This window comes from Callorhinchus milii, unplaced genomic scaffold (genome assembly GCF_018977255.1).
Source record: "Callorhinchus milii isolate IMCB2004 unplaced genomic scaffold, IMCB_Cmil_1.0 Scaffold5, whole genome shotgun sequence".
Classification (NCBI taxonomy): Eukaryota; Metazoa; Chordata; class Chondrichthyes; order Chimaeriformes; family Callorhinchidae; genus Callorhinchus; species Callorhinchus milii.
The window spans coordinates 63881723-63900825 of NW_024704746.1; the positions used below are offsets into that span (position 1 = coordinate 63881723).

Genomic DNA, 19103 nt, shown 5'->3' on the forward strand with positions numbered 1-19103 from the left:
GAGACTTAACCTTGACATCACTTACCCATGAAACTTTTAGCAGCTCAAATGCTTAATATTTTGAACCACTCAACCACACGCAGCACAAGGCACTACCAAACTCATGGAAAAAGTGGCAAGTCATCATGCTTCCACGCTACGCCAACTTCAGTCAGCAATCTTCATAAACCACTGGTCTTAATTATAGATGTCATGGGCGCCAAAATATCTTTACTGCTGGAAATGATTGATGATTCCAAAACTTTGATCAGTCACTGTAGAGTTCCTAGTCCAAAACCCATAGAACTGATAGAATAACTGGACTTGAACATAGATTGACGAACAACAACTTGCATTTATACAGCACCTTTCACGTGTCTCGGAGGGCTTAACGGTGGCCGAGTCTGATGCCAAGTTGTGGAGACCATAAGCACAGCCGAAGAAGAAAGTCTTCAGTCATAAGGGGAAGGAGGGGACAAGGCGCTGTAGCTCTTGTGGAGTCCTGTAGCTCAGTGGTTAGAGCACTCGCTTTGCAAGTGAGAGACCTGAGTTCAATTCCAGGCAGAGGGCGAAACCTTGGGCAAGTTTCCTTACTCCACACAGAGCCTAATAATAATCCCTCCAAAACCAAAAACAATAATAAATGAATCATTTTCAATCTACGACTGTTTGTGGGACATTGCTGTGCGCAATTGGCTGCCGCGTTTGCCCACAAATATACAGTCAATTCACTTTACAGTGTGTTCTGTGAAGCGCTTTGGGACGTCCTCCTGACGTGAAAAGCGCTATATCAAATGCAAGGATTATTATTATTATTATTAAGGCGGAGAGATTGGGGGAGAGTTCCAAAGCTTCAGGGCCTAGTAGCTGAAAGTATGGCCATCGATGGTGGAACGGAGGGGACGAGGGCCAAGCAGGAGGCCAGTGCCAGCCTAACACTCAGAAGGTCAAAGGAGAACAGAATTGACTTGCTCCGGCAACATGCAAGCAAAACAACTGCTAATTCCTCCCCATCTGATCACATCCAGTTAAAATCTGACACAGTTTCAAAGGTGTACTGCTTCAGGGATAACGTGTTCTCTGAACGCTGGAGAAGATTAACTGAATTAATTAATCACAACTTGATTCAATCTTCCCATTTGGCCTGCATACAAGACAACATACCTAGCAATTCATGCAAATTGCCTGTGTGGAGGTAAGGAAGCTAGCGGGGACAAACATACATTCCATAGGAACGAAGCAAGCTGCCAACTAACCCACAAGATACTGCTGCAGTCTTGTAACCACTCAAAGGCATTTATTACTTGCAATACACTGTGGATTTCAAGCGATTTTACAATGTCTTAAATCCTTTTTGCTGCTGATGTCTACGAATGCAAACCCTACCGGGCAGAGTGCTTTGACACGAATATATGATGAACACACCCAAAAGATTAATATTTATAATACAAAACAGAAGCAAAGATAGTTATTTTCACACCTTTTCACGAGGATGAGTCACGTCGGGGTACACTTCCACAGGGGCTGGAAGCTCTCCAATATCTGTTCAAGTAATCATCTTCATGTGCGAGCTGAAGTTGTGATTGTCAGCAAACTATTCAACCGTGAGGATGACACACCAATGGCTGATCCCGTCCTCAATCATCACACGCCATATTTTCCAGCAGTGAGGGAAATCAGAGGACAGAGACCAGGTTTAGAACACTAGCTAATTCTTTCCACCTCCCCCACCTCCACCCCCCCCACAAACCCCTCCTTGCCTGAACGTGGTAAACTAAACACAGCACAATGCACAAACTGAACTCAGGGGTGTTCCAATTTGTATGCCACAGCTCAAAGCATATTCAAATAGTCTAAACTGTGAAACTCTGCGTGATGCTGAGACCAGCATATATCTGAAAAATATCTGCGCGCAATTGGCTGCCACTTGTCGCCCACGAAATATACAGTCAATTCACTTTAGAATATATCCTGTGCTTTGAGATGTGATAAGGCGCTATATCACATGCAAGGAGTATTATTAATATAGTTATAGCTCATAAGACATTACTGAACCTTTTAACCAGACTGGAGTATAGACAACTCTAATTCTGTACGCACTCCACCACCATAGCTGAGCAAAGTAAAACAGCAGAGTTGTCATTCTTCCAAACACAGAAATATGTCGGTAATAAACTCAAAAGTGGCAAGGCAAAGTTTAAAACAATGCAATCACCTATTCAAAAAGTACTCGAGAGCGAAGACGAAACGTAGGTAAACTTTCAATTATACTATTCCTCTGAAATCAATTAAATTTGTAGGGAGAAACACAGAAAAGTAAGCCTCCGACTGCTACAATCCTAGAGGACTGAATTAATTGCCTTCCGAATACAGTGCACGCCATTGGGATGCTACCCTTGAAAACATATCCCATCATTTCATTTCAATTTAAATTCATTTCGACATTTTTATTGTGGGGGGGAATGGGGGTGGGGGAAGAATTATTCTAAGAAAAAAAGTGATGCCCAGCTCAATTAAGGGAAGCTCGATTCAGGGAAGTTCATTCACTGATGTGTGTGTGTGTACCCTCTCACCCTCAACTAGAGATCTAAACGTGTGTGTGTGTGTGTGTGTATGTACCCTCTCACCCCCAACTAGAGATCCAGACGTGTGTGTGTGTACCCTCTCACCCTCAACTAGAGATCCAGACGTGTGTGTGTGTGTATGTGTGTGTGTGTACCCTCTCACCCTCAACAAGAGATCCAGACGTGTGTGTGTGTGTGTGTGTATGTGTATGTACCCTCTCACCCTCAACTAGAGATCCAGACGTGTGTGTGTGTGTGTGTGTATGTGTACCCTCTCACCCTCAACGAGAGATCCAGATGTGTGTGTGTGTATGTATGTGTGTGTGTGTATGTGTACCCTCTCACCCTCAACGAGAGATCCAGACGTGTGTGTGTGTGTGTGTACCCTCTCACCCTCAACAAGAGATCCAGACGTGTGTGTGTGTGTACCCTCTCACCCTCAACTAGAGATCCAGACGTGTGTGTGTATGTGTGTGTGTGTACCCTCTCACCCCCAACTAGAGATCCAGACGTTTTGTGTGTGTGTGTGTACCCTCTCACCCTCAACTAGAGATCCAGACGTGTGTGTGTGTGTATGTACCCTCTCACCCTCAACTAGAGATCCAGACGTGTTGTGTGTGTGTGTGTGTATGTACCTTCTCACCCTCAACTAGAGATCCAGACGTGTTGTGTGTGTGTGTGTGTACCCTCTCACCCCCAACTAGAGATCCAGACGTGTGTGTGTGTGTGTGTACCCTCTCACCCTCAACTAGAGATCCAGACGTGTTGTGTGTGTGTGTGTGTACCCTCTCACCCCCAACTAGAGATCCAGACGTGTTGTGTGAGTGTGTACCCTCTCACCCCCAACTAGAGATCCAGACGTGTTGTGTGTGTGTGTGTGTGTGTACCCTCTCACCCCCAACTAGAGATCCAGACGTGTGTGTGTGTGTGTGTGTGTGTGTGTGTACCCTCTCACCCCCAACTAGAGATCCAGACGTGTTGTGTGTGTGTGTGTGTGTGTGTGTAGGCTTTCCTTTGTGGTGTCAGCTGGTTTCTGTGTATGTGTGTCAGTAAGCTCCACCTCAGCCCAATTCCGGCTGGTAACAACACAGCCAATCGCAATCCTACAGTTTTCTTTAGGACCAACAGTTGCTGTCCAACGAGTTCCAGCAGGTAGCAGAAAAACAAGTCAAGAATGGGTGAGGGGGGTGAAAAAAAATACATGCAGTATTTTGCAATCCACTCTCTCTCTCTCTCTCTCTATATATATATATATATATCCCAATCTGATCCCCCCCCCCCCTCCCACCATACAAAAAAATATGCAACACACACACACACACACACACACACAACGAACACCCTTTACAATCTGACACTTGTGTGTAAAGTAAAATCCTCCCCCAGTGTGATCTCCACCCCCAAAAGAAAAATGTCGAATTAAAATCGAAAAGGACACACACACACACACACACACACAGAGAATCAATTTCCGTTCAAATCAAAAACCTTCAGCCACAAACAAAGTCATTGGGACCTGACAACAGAAAGCAGTCCATTAAAATGTCACCCAATTAAAAGACTTGAATGGACATCGACCCTCAAATTCCTTCAGTTCTTGTTCCTCCCACCCCCCCACCCCCCGACATAACTGAGAGGCATCAACAGGCCTGTAAAAAAACACCAGTGAAAAGGTTATAGAACAGGACCAGAAAAAAAACCATAAATACCCTGCCTCCTTACACCTCACATTTCAGAAAGATTTTCCTAACAAGGTTTGATGAGATTGTGTCTCTGGTTGGAAACGTTGGGTCTGAAACAACATACAACAAATTATATACAACCACCAACCACCACCACCAAAAAAAAACATACACACACACAGACACACACATACAAAGGTTTCTCCACCACCCCCACTCCAAAAAAAACTAGATAGAGGCCTTAAAAACACACACACACACACAATCAGGGCAGCAAAAACTCTGAACGACTAAGAAACCATCCGAATCAAATCCAGAAAGGATTTGGAGATGCCAAAGGTGTTTATTTTTCTCCCCCCAACCAAACAACAAAAAGGCCTGACAATATCCACAGAGCAACTAAATTGTACAAATAATCCCGGATACAGTCAACTCATCAACTCTTTCAATCCCACCCCCGTATATATTAACATATAGACTGTATGTATAATCCCTTTAAACAGGGTATTTATCAAAATGTGTTATTAAAATAAACCATTTGCAACGTCCACATCATGTACAAAAAACAAGCCAAATAACACTGAAACATCTCAAAAAGGGTAAAACGATCCAGTCGATTATCACTGGTTGTTGGTCTATTAAAAGACCAAAAATAAAAGCTTATCTACTTATTAAGTATGTGTGTGTGGGGGGGGTTTCCTCCCCCCCAAAAATAACAATAATAATTAAATGTCCCTTTTCTTTTTTTAAAAAAAAGACTCACCGTCCAGGCAAAACCTCTTCTTTCTTTTGAAGACCCCCACACCCACCACCAACCCCACACCCCAAATAAATGAAAAGGTAAAATTAAAAAGACAAAGAGAGAAGAGAGGCCTGGCTGATGTCGAGATCTCTCTCAGACACACACACAGAGAGACAGACACATACACACAGAGACAGACACAGACACACACAGAGACAGACACACACAGAGACAGAGACACACAGAGAGACAGACACAGACACACACACAGAGACAGACACATAGACACACACACACACACAGAGACAGACAGTCCAACATACACACAGGGAGACACACACACATATAGAGGGACACACACACACAGAGACACACAGACACACACACACACACATCTAGTGGGACACACACATAGAGACACACACAGAGACAGACACACACCCACACGTACAGACAGACAAGAGAGTTGTTTTCTTTTTTTGTCTGAAGGATACAGTTTCACCACATCGGTGTCCATTCGCCTTTTCCCTGGACTTGGAGAGGACATGTTGAGGCTGTGACTGAGAGCTGCTGTTTGTTGGCTGGAGAGGCTTTCAGCCGCTTGTCTGTCTGTCTGTGTCTGTCTGGGTATCTGTCTGCCTCTCTCTCCCTCTCTCTCTCTGGGTGTCTGTGTCTCTCTCCCTCTCTCTGGGTGGGTGGGTGGGTGGGTGGGTGTCGAGGCCCTGTGGATGCTCACACACTCTCCCTTCTCCGTTGCCCCCCACAACAGACCGTTGGTGTGTCTGCTGCTCAATATGGAGGAGGAGGAGGAGGAGGAGGGGTTTTTGTGTGTGTGTGTGTGTGTGGGGGGGTGGGGGGGTGGGGGGGAGGGATGAAGGTGGTAAATAGCGATGTCAACAAAAGGAGAAAACAGTCTTGAGGACAAGTCGCTCTCTCTCTCTCTCTCTTCCTCTCTCACACTCTCTCTCTCTCTCTCTCTCCCCCCCTCCTCTATCACTCTCTCTCTCTCCCCCCCTCCTCTCTCACTCACTCTCTCTCTCCCTCTCTTCCTCTCACACTCTCTCTCTCTCTCTCTCACTCAGGCGACGCCACTTTGTCGTCGTCGTCTTCTTCTTCTTCTTCTTCTCGTCGAGATTAATCTCTCTCTCTCTGTGTGTGTGTGTGTGTCTTTCCCTTTGAGGGGAATTTACCCCTTTTTTTTCTCTCTCTCTCTCTCTCTCCTTCCCCTCTTCTCTTTCGACACCTACAAATACAATCAACGTCTTTCTTCTTTTTCTCTCTCTCTTCTTTTTTCTCTCTCTCTCTCTCTCTCTCTGTGTTTTCTTGGCACAGTGCTGTCCCTCCTTCTTTCTCTCCTTCTCCCAATCTCTCTCTCTCTCTCCTCCTTCTCCACTCACACACTCACTCTCTCTCTCTCTCTGACTCGCCGCTTATCTTGAACCTTCTCTTCAACCCCCCCCCCCCACCAGTGACGTCGCGGCAGCCTCAGTGACGTCGCGCGTGCTCACGTCATCACGCCAGCACGCCCGCCCGCCCTAAGCGCGCATGCGCCTCCCTCCCAGCCTCGCACTGGCTGACCGCCCCGGTGCATTCTGGGATCTGTAGTTTATTTTCTCCCCCTTTTCTTATTCCCCCTCCCCCCACCTGTTTTGTTTTTGATAATAATAATTTTTTGTTTTTTTTGTTTTGTTTTTTGTTTGAAACCCTTACATTTTTTTTTTAAAAAAATTTTTTTTCTTCTAAAGGGAACCGTACAGTCGAGTAGACGGCCAAGCGAACACCGTCGATGTGTCCGCAACGTGACCAAAAGCATCAGTTCTCTCTCAACTCCATAATTCCTTCAAAACTAATGATAGTGATAATAATAATAATAACAACAATAATAATAACAGTAAATTGGTCACTTCGATCCAATCGTGGGAGGCTGCTGCCCGCAATTGGCCGCTGCGTTTCGCCCACAAAATATACAGTCAATTCACTTTACAGTATATTCTGTGAACAACAACAACAACAAGATTTCATGTATAGAGCGCCTCTCACGTCGGGAGGACGTCCCAAGGCGCCGGACAGTTGGGTCGGGACCCGAGCATTGGGGGGGAAATGGTGAGGGGAGGGAAGGGAGGGAGCGAGGAGGGGGTAGAGAGTCGAGAGGGGAGCTGAAGGCACAGTCAAAGAGAAAGGTCTTGAGACCGGCCTTGAAGGAGGAAAGGGAGGAGGCGGCGAAGGCACTGGGGGATGGAGGTCCAGAGCCTCAGGGCTGAGAGGCTGAAGGCCCGACCACCGATGGTAGGGCGGTTGGGGCGGGGGGTGTGGAGCAGACCGGAGCCAGAGGAACGGAGGGTACGGGCAGGTAGGTAGGGGGATAGTAGGTCGGAGAGGTAGGAGGGAGCGAGGCCGTGAATGGCCTTGTAGGTGAGGATGAGGATCTTGAATTCGATCCTCTGGGGATGGGGAGCCAGTGGAGGTGAGCGAGGGTGGGAGTGATGTGGTCCCGAAGCCTGGTGCGGGACAGTACACGAGCTGCAGAGTTCTGAATGACCTGCAGTGTGGAGGGAGGTGCCGGGAAGGCCGACGAGGAGAGAGTTCCCATAGTCCAGCCTTGAGGGGATAGAGGCGTGGACCAGAGTTTCAGCCGCGTGAGGGGTGAGGTAATGCCGTAGTCTGGCGATGTTCCGGAGGTGATGGAAGGCGGTGCCAGTTGTGGCGCAGATATGAAGCGCTTTGAGACGGCTCAAAAAGACGTGAAATCAAATGCAAGAATTATCATTATTATTATAATTATTATTATTATCCTCCACTGTTGTTTCTTAAAGCCGACTCCCAAGGAACCCATGATGTCATATGAGGCTGACGTACCGATCGTCTAGTCCGCCATCCGTCTGCATGAATGTGAATCACCGGAAGACAATGTGGTAGATGTAGTTCCCCCCCCCCACCCTCCCCCCGGCTCAGAAGAGAACCTTCAGGTACCATGAATACTGCAAAATATTGTATTTGCCCAGTGGAGTGACCTGAGGCACTGCAGTCAGGAAAGAAGGAGACATGGATTTTTTTCTGGATTTTGTTTTTTAACCCAAAAGAATCAACAAGGTTATATTTTATTAAAAACTTGTGGCGCAAGGATTTCCTTTTTTTTGGCAATGGCAGGTGAAGAACATTGGAATTAAATATATAATAATAATTAACCTTGCATTTGATATAGCACCTTATCGCGTCATTGAGATGTCTCAAAACGCTTCACAGAATATATTGTAAAGTGGATTGACTGTATTTAAACACCGTAGGAGAAACAGCAAAAGTAATTTGCATTTATAGCGCCCTTCACGCGGGGTAGAGTCTGGAGCATGGAAATGGGATTAGAATAATACTAATCATCCCTTTATTTGATATAGCACTTTATCACATTGTTGAGATGTCTTAAAGCACTTCACAGGATACCTTTCCTGGGCTAATGAAATATGCTTGCATTTGATGTATTGCCTATAATGTTGAAACAACAACAACAATACCTGTGCTGAGTTTACTAATTTCAACTGGGGCGGCACTGGATAATTATAGGAAAATTCAACAATGAGGGCTCCTTCTACTAATTGCTGGAAAATGTGCATATGAAGAGATTGGGTGCGGACAGGAACAGGTTCAATCGCTCACAATACTCAAAAGGCTTATTGTCACTTGTTATCTATGCCCTGAGATGAAATCTGGTTACTCTCCTCTGTGGAGGGCTGGTAGTATCAGTGGCAAAGAAGTTAGGAAGCTTCACCAATTTAGGGAGAGAAGGGGAAAACTGAAGGGGAAGAGCCTAACAGAAGAGATGCAAATAAGAAAGGAAATGACAATGCTGCATTCTTCTGTATTAATTTATTGTGGAATTCATTTGTATATATATTTATATCTCTCTCATCTCATATAGTTTCACCCTGTTCCCTGCCCAACATAACAATGGATCAAGTCCCACTCCCTTCCCAGAGAATAGTCAGGCAATCTGATTCCAGGGTGTTAGTGGGTGTGTGACATCCATCCAGATTAACTCACTGGCTGGCTTTCTCGCTCACTCGCGGGAAGCACCACGTCTCACGGTGTGAAAGGTTAGAACAAGGAGTCTTCCGCAGAGGATGCAGTGCAACTGGAGCTATTTAAAATCCACGCACAAACACTTGGCAGCAGTTGCCAGAATCAATTGGCAGTTGGCAGAGAGCAAAGGTTGATTTATTTGTTTAAAAGAGGATTTTTAAAAGATTTCTTTGCACCTATAGAGTGAGAAAAAAATCTCATTCAGGCAGCTGTGTTCCCACTTCCACCAGCTCAATACGAGACACGTTTACCAGTGCTATAATTCAGAAATAGTATTTACACTATTAAATAATAATAATCCTTGTATTTGATATAGCACTTTTCACGTCGGGAGGACGTCCCAAAGCGCTTCACAGAACACACTGTAAAGTGAATTGACTGTATATTTGTGGGCGAACGCGGCAGCCAATTGCGCACAGCAATGTCCCACAAACAGTCGTAGATTGAAAATGACCAATTAATTATTGTTTTGGGTTTTTGGAGGGATTATTATTAGGCTCTTTGTGGAGTAAGGAAACTTGCCCAAGGTTTCACCCTCTGCCTGGAATTGAACTCAGGTCTCTCGCTTGCAAAGCGAGTGCTCTAACCACTGAGCTACAGGACTCCACATTAAAGTGTCAGCCTTACAAACAACCAAGGGGGTTAATGACCAATTTAACTGGATTGTGGGCAGGATATTGGGAGAAACTCCCTTCTCTTTTTGAATCATGTTATATGTCATATATTCTGTTATATATTTGCCCACAAAATACAGTCAGTCCAGTTTACAGGACATCCTGTGAAGCACTTTGGGACGTCCTGGACAACGCTATATCAAATGCAAGGATTATTCTTATTATGTTCTTTACAGTCCACCTGAATAGGCAGACAAAACCTCGTTTTAATATCTCAACTGAAGGACGGCACCTCTTACAACATAACACTTAGCCCAACACTGGCCTGGAGAATGAGCTGATAATGCACTCCACAACACCTCACTGGAGTTGAGGCATATCAGCCCCCAAAATTTTCAGTATCACTGCCTTGGACCACTAGGATCACCCAGAGGATCAAACATTATTACTTGTTGAGAGATTAACAGAAATATTTTTGAAGAGAATTAAGGGAAAATTCTCTGAAAGAGAGTGATTACAAACTTATATCATCATAATTGGAGTTGAGGTACAGAGATCTAATAAATTGGTGGAACAGGCTCGAGGGGCTGAATGGCCTATTCCTGTTCCTATAAGAATTTGCTGGCGAAAGAAGACCAAGGTCTACCTCGTTCGCCTTCCACCATCCTGGCAGTCGCTTGACATGTCATGATGTTATTTTCTAGCAGAAATCTACCTAATTTGTTCTTGAAACATTTCTGCTTCCACTGTCCGCCTTGGGAGCCTATTCCTACAAAATAATCCTTGCATTTGACATAGCGACTTATCATGTCATTGAGACGTCTCAAAGCGCTTCACAGAATATATTGTAAAGTGGATTGACTGTGTATTTTCTGGGAGAAACGCGGCAGCCAATTGTGCGCAGCAGCGTCCCACAAACAAAGCGAGACATCACAGGTTTGATTCCCGGGTGGGGCAAAACCTTAGACAAATTTCCTTAGTCCACGCACATTTAGTAGCAGTAAGTAGGAACGTGGTCATTAGTTGATTGGCGGATCGCTTTCTGGGGGTAACAATTTTTTAAAAAATATTTTAAAGTTTGAGATTGAGAGCGCTTTGAGATGCCTCAATGACATGATAAGGGACTATATCAAATGCGAGGATTATTATTAATATTATTATCTGTCGATACCTTTAAGAAAGGAGGGAAGATAAATAGAGAGAAGGTGAATAAAGCCCAGTAAAAGGGAGTTATCCCCTCCACGCACCTCGTTTTCAAACCCCTTCACGCCCTCGCACCTCCCAACCTATCCGACTTGTTCACCCCCCACTCTACCACCCAATGCTTCCAATCGGCCGGCTCCGGCCTCGCCTTCGTCCCTCGCCCCCTCTGTTCCACCGTCAGCGACCGTGCTTTCAGCCCTGAAGCTCTGGAACTCCTTTCCTCAATCCCCCCACCTTGCCCCCTCCCTCCCAACTTTCCCACCCATAGACCTTCATATTTGATCATGCTTAGGGTCACCTCCCCCCATCCCCTCAACCTGGCTCGGGGTCAGACTTCCGAGGTGAAAGGCGCTATACAAATGTAATTTTGTCGTTGTTGTTGAAATTCTATAGGAATATGGAGCCTGTTTCAATCTGGGATGCAGCACGCAACCTCAGCAGTACTTTCATAGTTGTCACTATGACTTACTGCTTATGAAAGCTGAATTTAATTGCAACGATTCGCTGGGGACTCAGTGCTTCTGGAGGGATGGTGAAATGCACAGGGCAGCAGCCTGATTTTCCTCAACCTTCTTTTCTCCAATGCAAATTTAATTTGACGGGGTAAGAGTGCGTGAAAAATTCATGATTCCGAGCATTGATTTCCCAACTAGGTAACAGCAGTAGAAACCGTGCCTAAATTCATCAGGTCTCGCATTATCATTAAGCCTGTCAGTTGAATGAATTCACAAATAAAAACAGTAGGTTTACACCGAGCTGCTCAATGTAAAGAAGGAACGTATTTTCAACAACAACAAATTACATTTGTACAGCGCCTTTCACTTCGGGAGGACATCCCAAAGCTCCGGACAGTGTACCCGTGCTGGGAGTCGGGATTAGTGAGGGTGGAGGGCAGGTGGGATGGGGGTGGGAGGGTAATCGAAGGCGTGGTCGAGGAGGAAAGTCTTGGGACAGGTATTGAAGGAGCCAAGGAAGGGGGCTGGATGGAGGGAATGTGGATTGGAGTCCTAAAGGGTGGGGGCAGAGAGGCTGTAGGACTGATTGCCGAGGGTTTAATAAAGCGGTTTATCAAAGTCTGTTGTTAAAAGTACTGCCCAGAGTTGAACGCAGTCATTACAGGACACAAAGTTCCCAGATTTTATTGTCTGCTCTGCGCTGAGTTAGATAGTCGCCTTCAGCGAGGCACCAAATTTCGCCTGAGGGCTACAATCGACCTCAAGGCCCCTGGGCTGAGCTGAGCAGAAAAATCAGTCACAGGTCACACGCTGCTGGTCACAATGGAGAGACCTTGCTGGAAAGCGCACGTTTGCAGAGGTTGGATGAGGACAGTATTGGGCCTCCAGTTCACATTGACTTTGTGCACTCGCTGTCCAACCAATCACACAAATGGCTACTTGGAGTAGAATCCCGTGGTGCAGTGGTTAGCACACTCGCCTCGCAAGCAAGAGGACCTGGGTTCGATTCCCAGTGGGGTGAAACCTGAGGCAAGTTTCCTTACACCACATGCCTCTGTTTACCTAAGAAGTAGGAACCTGGTTGTTAGTCAATTGGTGGAGCCCTTTCCGGGGGTAATAATCCTTTAAAATAAACACAAATTGGTCATTCAATCCACAACTGTTTCTAGTCTTCCTATAGATCTACATGCCACCTTGAGCCACCACCCTCCCCCCACCACCACCAATCTATTCTGGAGAGAGGAATATGTTGAAGTTAAAGATCCACAAACATGAGCAGCTTTTCAACTAAGTATCCATTCTTCACAAGAGTACTTAGGCAGTGATCGCCAGCAGGGTATTCATCCATGTAGGATATTCAACTATCAGGGCTTCACAGTCGAACATAGCTCTCAGTACAGCAGTGAAACTATATGAAGTATTTGTATTCATGTCAGGCAAGTGTACTAAATCTCTGTCAGACACACAGTTCTGTTCTTATCAGTACAGACATTGACAAACATTGGAAAATAGCAATGAATACCGCAACAAAGAGGTCAGATGTGAGCTATTCAAGTCGGCCTCAGTTTCAGTCAGTGTTAATTGTAAGGATACAGTTTATGGATGAAATGTCAAGTCAAGAGCCTTGTCAGCTTTAATGTGACAATACCTCATTTCAGGATGCAGGTAACAATATTTTGTACTGAAGAATGAACAGGGCAAACTGACTTTGTTCATCACCCTTCAAGGATGAATGTAAAAAAAACAGAATTAGAATAACAGACACTTTAGGCTGAATGATTACCTTCAGCACAGAAAACGTTTGTGGTTCTATTAACATTCAGACAGAAAGTGGATAAGCAACTGTGCAATAATAATAATCCTTGCATTTGATAAAGCGCCTTATCATGTCATTGAGACGTCTCAAAGGGCTTCACAGAATATACTGTAAAATGGATTGACTGTCTATTTTGTGGACAATACCGGGGGATACAGGGAAAACACCGGCATGTGGAATTGATATTAACGGATTACTATACAGGTGTCTACGGCATATATTCTGTGAGCTAAATGGCCTCCTACTATCCTGAAAATGTGTTATGTTTCTTGGATACTCTAGGAAGTGAGACACACCACTCAATAACAAAATCCCACAATAGATAGAGGAAGAAGATGGAACAGAGAGTGATACTAATAACAATGATGATAACAAAACTACATTTATATGGTGTATTTCACATCGTAAAGAAGTCCCAAGGCCCTGGACAATTAAGAGTTTGCACCCGAGCTGGGGGTTGAAATCAAAAACCATGGTCTGAATTAGGGAACTGAACAGTTCCATAATAATAGTCATTCTTGCATTTGGTGTCGGGCCTTTCACATCAGGAGGAAGTCCCAACAGTGTGTTGTATTGTGTTGACAGTAGTTTGATGGTTAACATGGAACAACATTTACTTGCTCGCTTGATATTTATCACATCAAACGGACCAAAGATAGAACCTCCCTCATCCCCTCCTGCTCTGACACTGTTTTCAGTGGTAACGTTGGAGAAGCCAATAGATCTGTAGTGTTAGGCATTGGGGTTCCCATGCTGGGTGGCAGGATAATGGCCTTTTATAAATGAAACAAAAAGTGGGTAAACTGTTAACCAGTAATTCGAAGGCCAGAATCCATTAGCTGAACACAGCTGCACTGACTTCAACAGTGCAAATTGGCTGCTGGGTTCACCTGCAAAATATTCAGCAACTGCACTTTACAGTAACTCCTGTGAAGCACTTTGAGACATTTCAACGATGTGATTAAGTGTTATCAAGTGCAGGGAGTATTATATTATAAGTATGTTTCCCGCAGGCTTCCCTTCTCCTTGCAATCTACAAATCCCTAAATTAGGCATCACTTGACCACAACTTGTTGATTTATCTCATCATCTCCCCAACTCTTTTCAACCCTGGTGGAGCCCTTGCTACTTCATTCAGGTTCTCAACCACACCACAAAGAATCATTCTCGGTGAGGGCAATAAGGAAAAACAAATAATAATAATCCTTGCATTTGATATAATGCCTTATCACGTGGTTGAGACGTCTCAAAGCGCTTCGCGGAATAAACTACAAAGTTTGTATTTTGTGGACGAAACGTGTCAGCCAGTTGCGCACAGCAATGTCTCACAAACAGTTGTGGATTGAGTGACCACATTTTTTTTGGGGGGAGGGATTATTATCCCTAGAAAGTGATCCGCTAATCGACTAACAACCGGGTTCCTAATTACTGCTGCATAAACAGAAGTGTGTGGAGTAAGGAAACTTGCCTAATATTTCCCCCTGCCCGGGAATCGAACCCACATCCTCTCGCTTGTGAGGCGAGCGCGCTAACCATTACGATACGGGACTCCACAAGTCCTGTAGCATAAATAATTGTGTGAAAACAGTCAGACCGAAGCATTGAATGCTATTCGAGAGTCGAGAGGAGATAGGTGTCTGTGGCTGCAGTGGGCGTGGGTGACTTGAAAGCCAGATGGCTCTGCGGCTCTGTGATATACAATCAGCTGTGTTGGGGAGATTATGCTTCAGTTCAACATATTAGGGCAAAAAAAGGCAATCTATTAGCTATTGCAGGGAAACAATTCTCAGAACGACTCTTCACATTTCCGTGGGCTCACCTCTTGTCAGCCTTCACACCCTGGCACCTCCCTACCTTTCTGACCTCCTTTCTCCCCACTGCATTACCCACCGTCTCCACTCGGCTGGCTCTGTTTGTCCCTCGTCCCCTCTGCTCCACCATCGGCGGCCGCGCGTTCAGCCACTACACCCCCGCAGCTTTGGAACTCTCTCCCTCAATCCCTCCGCCTTGCACCCTCCTTCCCCTCTATTGGATCACGACTGAAGATCTTCCTCTTCAATTGTTCTTATGGTCACCTCCTCCTTCCCTAGGGCTCAGTGTCAGGCTCCATCATTGTTAAGCTCTCTGAGACCTTGCCCCATGTGAAGGACGCTATATAAATGCAAGTTGTTGTTGTTGTACCTCTTCAGTAGCTCTCGGAGCCGTACTTGGAAATCAGCAGCACCCATTACAGGGCCATAGCCTGAGGACATATGTGATGTAGCTTATCTCAGCACAGATAACACCTTGTTTACTTTCCACTCTGCAGGCCTCAATACCACAGGATGCAGTGGATCTAGCCACATATTTCCCAAAGGGAAGCTTTTCCCTATCAATGATTTGAAGATTTTAGAGAATTTACAGTCGACAATCTGTCATTTTTATTTGCAGAGTATTTTATTTATTTTACTTCTTCATTTCCTGCCTTCAATTTTTCCTACATTACACGTCTCTCTGCGCGTTTGATTGAGAAAGGAAGCAAAGCCCTTTCTCCTTAAAATTTATGCTCGTACTCAATCACCCAAATAAAAAGCAGCAGATTTAAGGCAGCCTAGATAGTGTATAGGTAAGCTGACCACTCTAATTTCTTCATCTTCCTCTACAAAGGCAGGGTGACCACAGGTCCCTGATTCCCGGGGACAGTCCCTGGGTGAGGTACTGTGTCCCTGGGGCCAAATTTGCCCTGTCTTCAATTCAGAAACAAAATGTGCAATAGCAATAAATTGTCAGTTTTAGTTGGTTAAAATCCAGCAGTTCCCCAATGGACACTCCAGGGAACCCAAGCCTTGGCTCTTGCCAATCTGCGCCTTATAATTTCGAAGAGCCAGCACAGACAAGATTTGGCCGATTGCTATAATTTGTTATGGCTCTACGGTTTTATGGAATTAGGTTAGTAGGGTGCGTCCCTCTGGAGAGAGAGTGCACATTCCATTCCAGGTCCAGGGAAAGTTCCACGGGAAGATGGTGGGCATACGTGTAACTGAACAATTACGAGAGGTGATAGTGGCGCAAAACAAAAGGGGGGGGGGTGGTGGTGGGTTGAAACAAAACTGGGGAGAAGAGGTGTTAATAGTGCAGAACAGGCAACACACCAGAGAGAGACAAAGAATGTCTGGGATGATGATTGTAATAAACCATCTTTTGTTTTACGCCGCTATCACCTCTTTAACTCATTAACTAACACATTCTCTCCTTTGTCTTCTTTTTGTCTTTTTTGTCCTGCCTCCAACATGTCCTTAAAAACCTCTCCCTCCCAACACGCCCCAATTCTGACGAAGGGTCGTGGACCCGAAACGTTGACTCACTTTCCTTTCTCCATAGATGCTGCCTGACCTGCTGAGTTTTTCCAGCTCTCTCTGTTTTTGTTTCAGATTTCCAGCATCTGCAGCATTTTGTGTTTTGTGCTAAACTCTTTTTTTTTCCACCCTCCCCGATCCCGACCCCCAGTTCGGGTCCGAAACACTGACTGTCCATCGCTTTGGGACGTCCTCCTGACGTGAAGGGCACTATACAAATGTAATTTTGTTGTTGTTTTTCTCTTTCCCCAAATCCTTTCATATCTTGAGTGAAGTCCTGTAGCATATCGGTTAGAGCACTTGGCTGACGAGCGAGAGGACCTGGGTTCGATTCCCGGGCGGGGGAAAGTTAGGCAAGTTTCATTACCCCACACACCTCTGTTTCCGTAGCAGTAATTAAGAACCAAGTTGTTAGTTGTTTGGTGGATTGCTTTCTTGGGGGGGGGGGTTTTTTAAAAATGATTTGGTTACTCAATCCATGACTGTTTGTGGGATTTTGCTGTGCTTTTTCTGCTGCGTTTTGCCCACATAAATGCACAGTAAATCTGCTTTGAACTTTTCTGCGTTCATTTTAGAGAACGGGACCAACTATTTTTTTAAAGTAATTTTCTTGGCTTAATTGCAGCCTGATCAACTGGTTCTACAACTTGCCACAGAGGTGGGGGTGGAAAAAGGATTGGAAATTAGGATGATAGGGTTGCTTCAGAATGGTGATCCAACAATCTCTCACCAGGTTTTTATAAGGAGGGAATTGGGTGGAAACTTACGTGGGTGGCGCTCTAATAATAATAATCTTGGGATTTGATAGCGCGCCTTATTACATCTTCGAGAAGTCTCAAAGTGCTTCACAGGATATACTGTAAAGTGAATTGACTGTATATTTTGTGGGCAAAACGCGGCAGCCAATTGCGCACAGCAGCGTCCCAAAATCAGTCGTGAATTGAGTGGCCAAATGATTATTATTTTAAAGGGATTATTACTACGAGAAAGCGATCCGCCAATCGACTAACAAGCAGGTTCCTACTTACTGCTCGGTAAACAGAGGAGCGTGGAGTAAGGAAACTTGCGTAAGGTTTCGCCCTGCCCGGGAATCAAACCCAGGCCCTCTCGCTTGCGAGGCGAGTGCTGTAACCAGCGAGCTACAGGACTCCACAACCACTTGTACATCCAAGGGATTATTTTTCTGTTCTGATTCACCCCACAGTTTAAATGGGAGTGGGGTAGAGAGGGCTTTGCACAGCACAAGTCCTCAGGTAATACTACAAAACCATCTCTCGAAGCCAGGTTTTACAACAGAAATAATCCATTAAGGAATTCTTCTGTTTGTTAGGACCCCATGAGGCAACAGAGGGATCTATAAATAGAGAGCATGTGACGAATGCACACTGAGCGCTGGTTTATGTTTCACCCCTGAGACCAGCCTCATGACCGAGTTATGTAACTGATCTTCCCTATTGAAACACACTACCCTGCCCATTAGGGCTTGGCTTGCAGGATTGAGGATACACTGAGTGAGTAACGTGGACAATTTACCGTGAATTACAAGGCACTAATCCGATTTACGGGTTTCTCAGACAACACTATAAAACTAGTTTACAAAGCTTTCGCGCACTCAGTTGAATTATTACTCCAAATGAACTTTGTGGAGTCAGCTATCAATGGCAGTGAACACACAAGTTATTTCATGTTTAAAGTAGGTTTCTTATCATCTTTAGCACTTTTAACAAGGATATTCTTAATTTGTGCCATGACTCTTTCTGCCTTCCCCACCTCCTCCTTGACTCCGCCACTAACTCTCCCCCTCAGGCTGCCGAAACCCTCATCCACATCGTCATTACATCCGGGCTCGACTACGCCAACTCCCTGCTTACCAAACTTCCCAACTCTTTTCTCCACCAGCTGCAGATTATTCCGAACTCTGCAGCTCGTGTCCTCTCCTGCACTAAACTCCGTGAACCGATCACCCACACTTTGCCCGGCTTCACTGGCTCCCCATCCCCCAGAGGATTGAGTTCAAGATCCTTGTCCTCACACTTAAAGCCCTCCAAGGCCTCGCTCCTCCCTACTTCTGTGACCTATTAAAACTTCACCAACCTGTCTGTTCCCTCCGCTCGGTGGGCACTTGCCTGCTCCATCCACGCCCCCTGCCCTCTCAGCTCCACCTTTCTGCCTTCAGCCCCCATCCTCTGGAACTCCATCCCACAATCCCTTCGCCTCGCCCCCTTCAAGGTCCTGTTCAAGACCTTCCTCTTCGATCACACCTTCGGTCGTCCTCCTATCCCTCTTTCTCTCCTCTCCTCTTGATTCCAAACCCCAGCTCGGGTGCAAATCCTAAACTGTTCAGCTCCTTGGGATGTCCTCCGGACATGAAAGTTGCTACAGAAATGCAATTTGTTGTTGTTGTTGGATTGCTTCCTTTGTAGAAGTGCAGCATGTGGAGCAGCCACACAGCTATAGTGGACATGGTAGTTTCTTCCGTCCTTCCGATTTTCTCGCTTGCTTCATAGCACAAAGCACACAGCTGAGCCACATACATTAGCGCACGGCAAACGTTTAGAAACTTGGGCAGAGGGAAGGGGTGACCACCCTTTTGTTCAGGAAATAGTTAATGATTTTAAGACAATAAATAAAGTAACTGT

At 45.4% G+C, this 19103-nt stretch overlaps 1 protein-coding gene across 1 annotated transcript in view; it reads right to left on the reverse strand.

Moving 5' to 3' along the window:
• Nucleotides 1–5794, reverse strand: part of ube2h (ubiquitin-conjugating enzyme E2H (UBC8 homolog, yeast)) — a 72684-nt gene extending 66890 nt beyond the window's left edge. Inside the window, exon 1 of the mRNA XM_007890851.2 lies at nt 5462–5794. Within this exon, the coding sequence (XP_007889042.1) occupies nt 5462–5514 (53 nt within the window). The 5' untranslated portion in view covers nt 5515–5794. The remainder of the gene's footprint in view (nt 1–5461) is intronic.
• Between the last annotated feature and the right edge of the window lie 13309 nt (nt 5795–19103).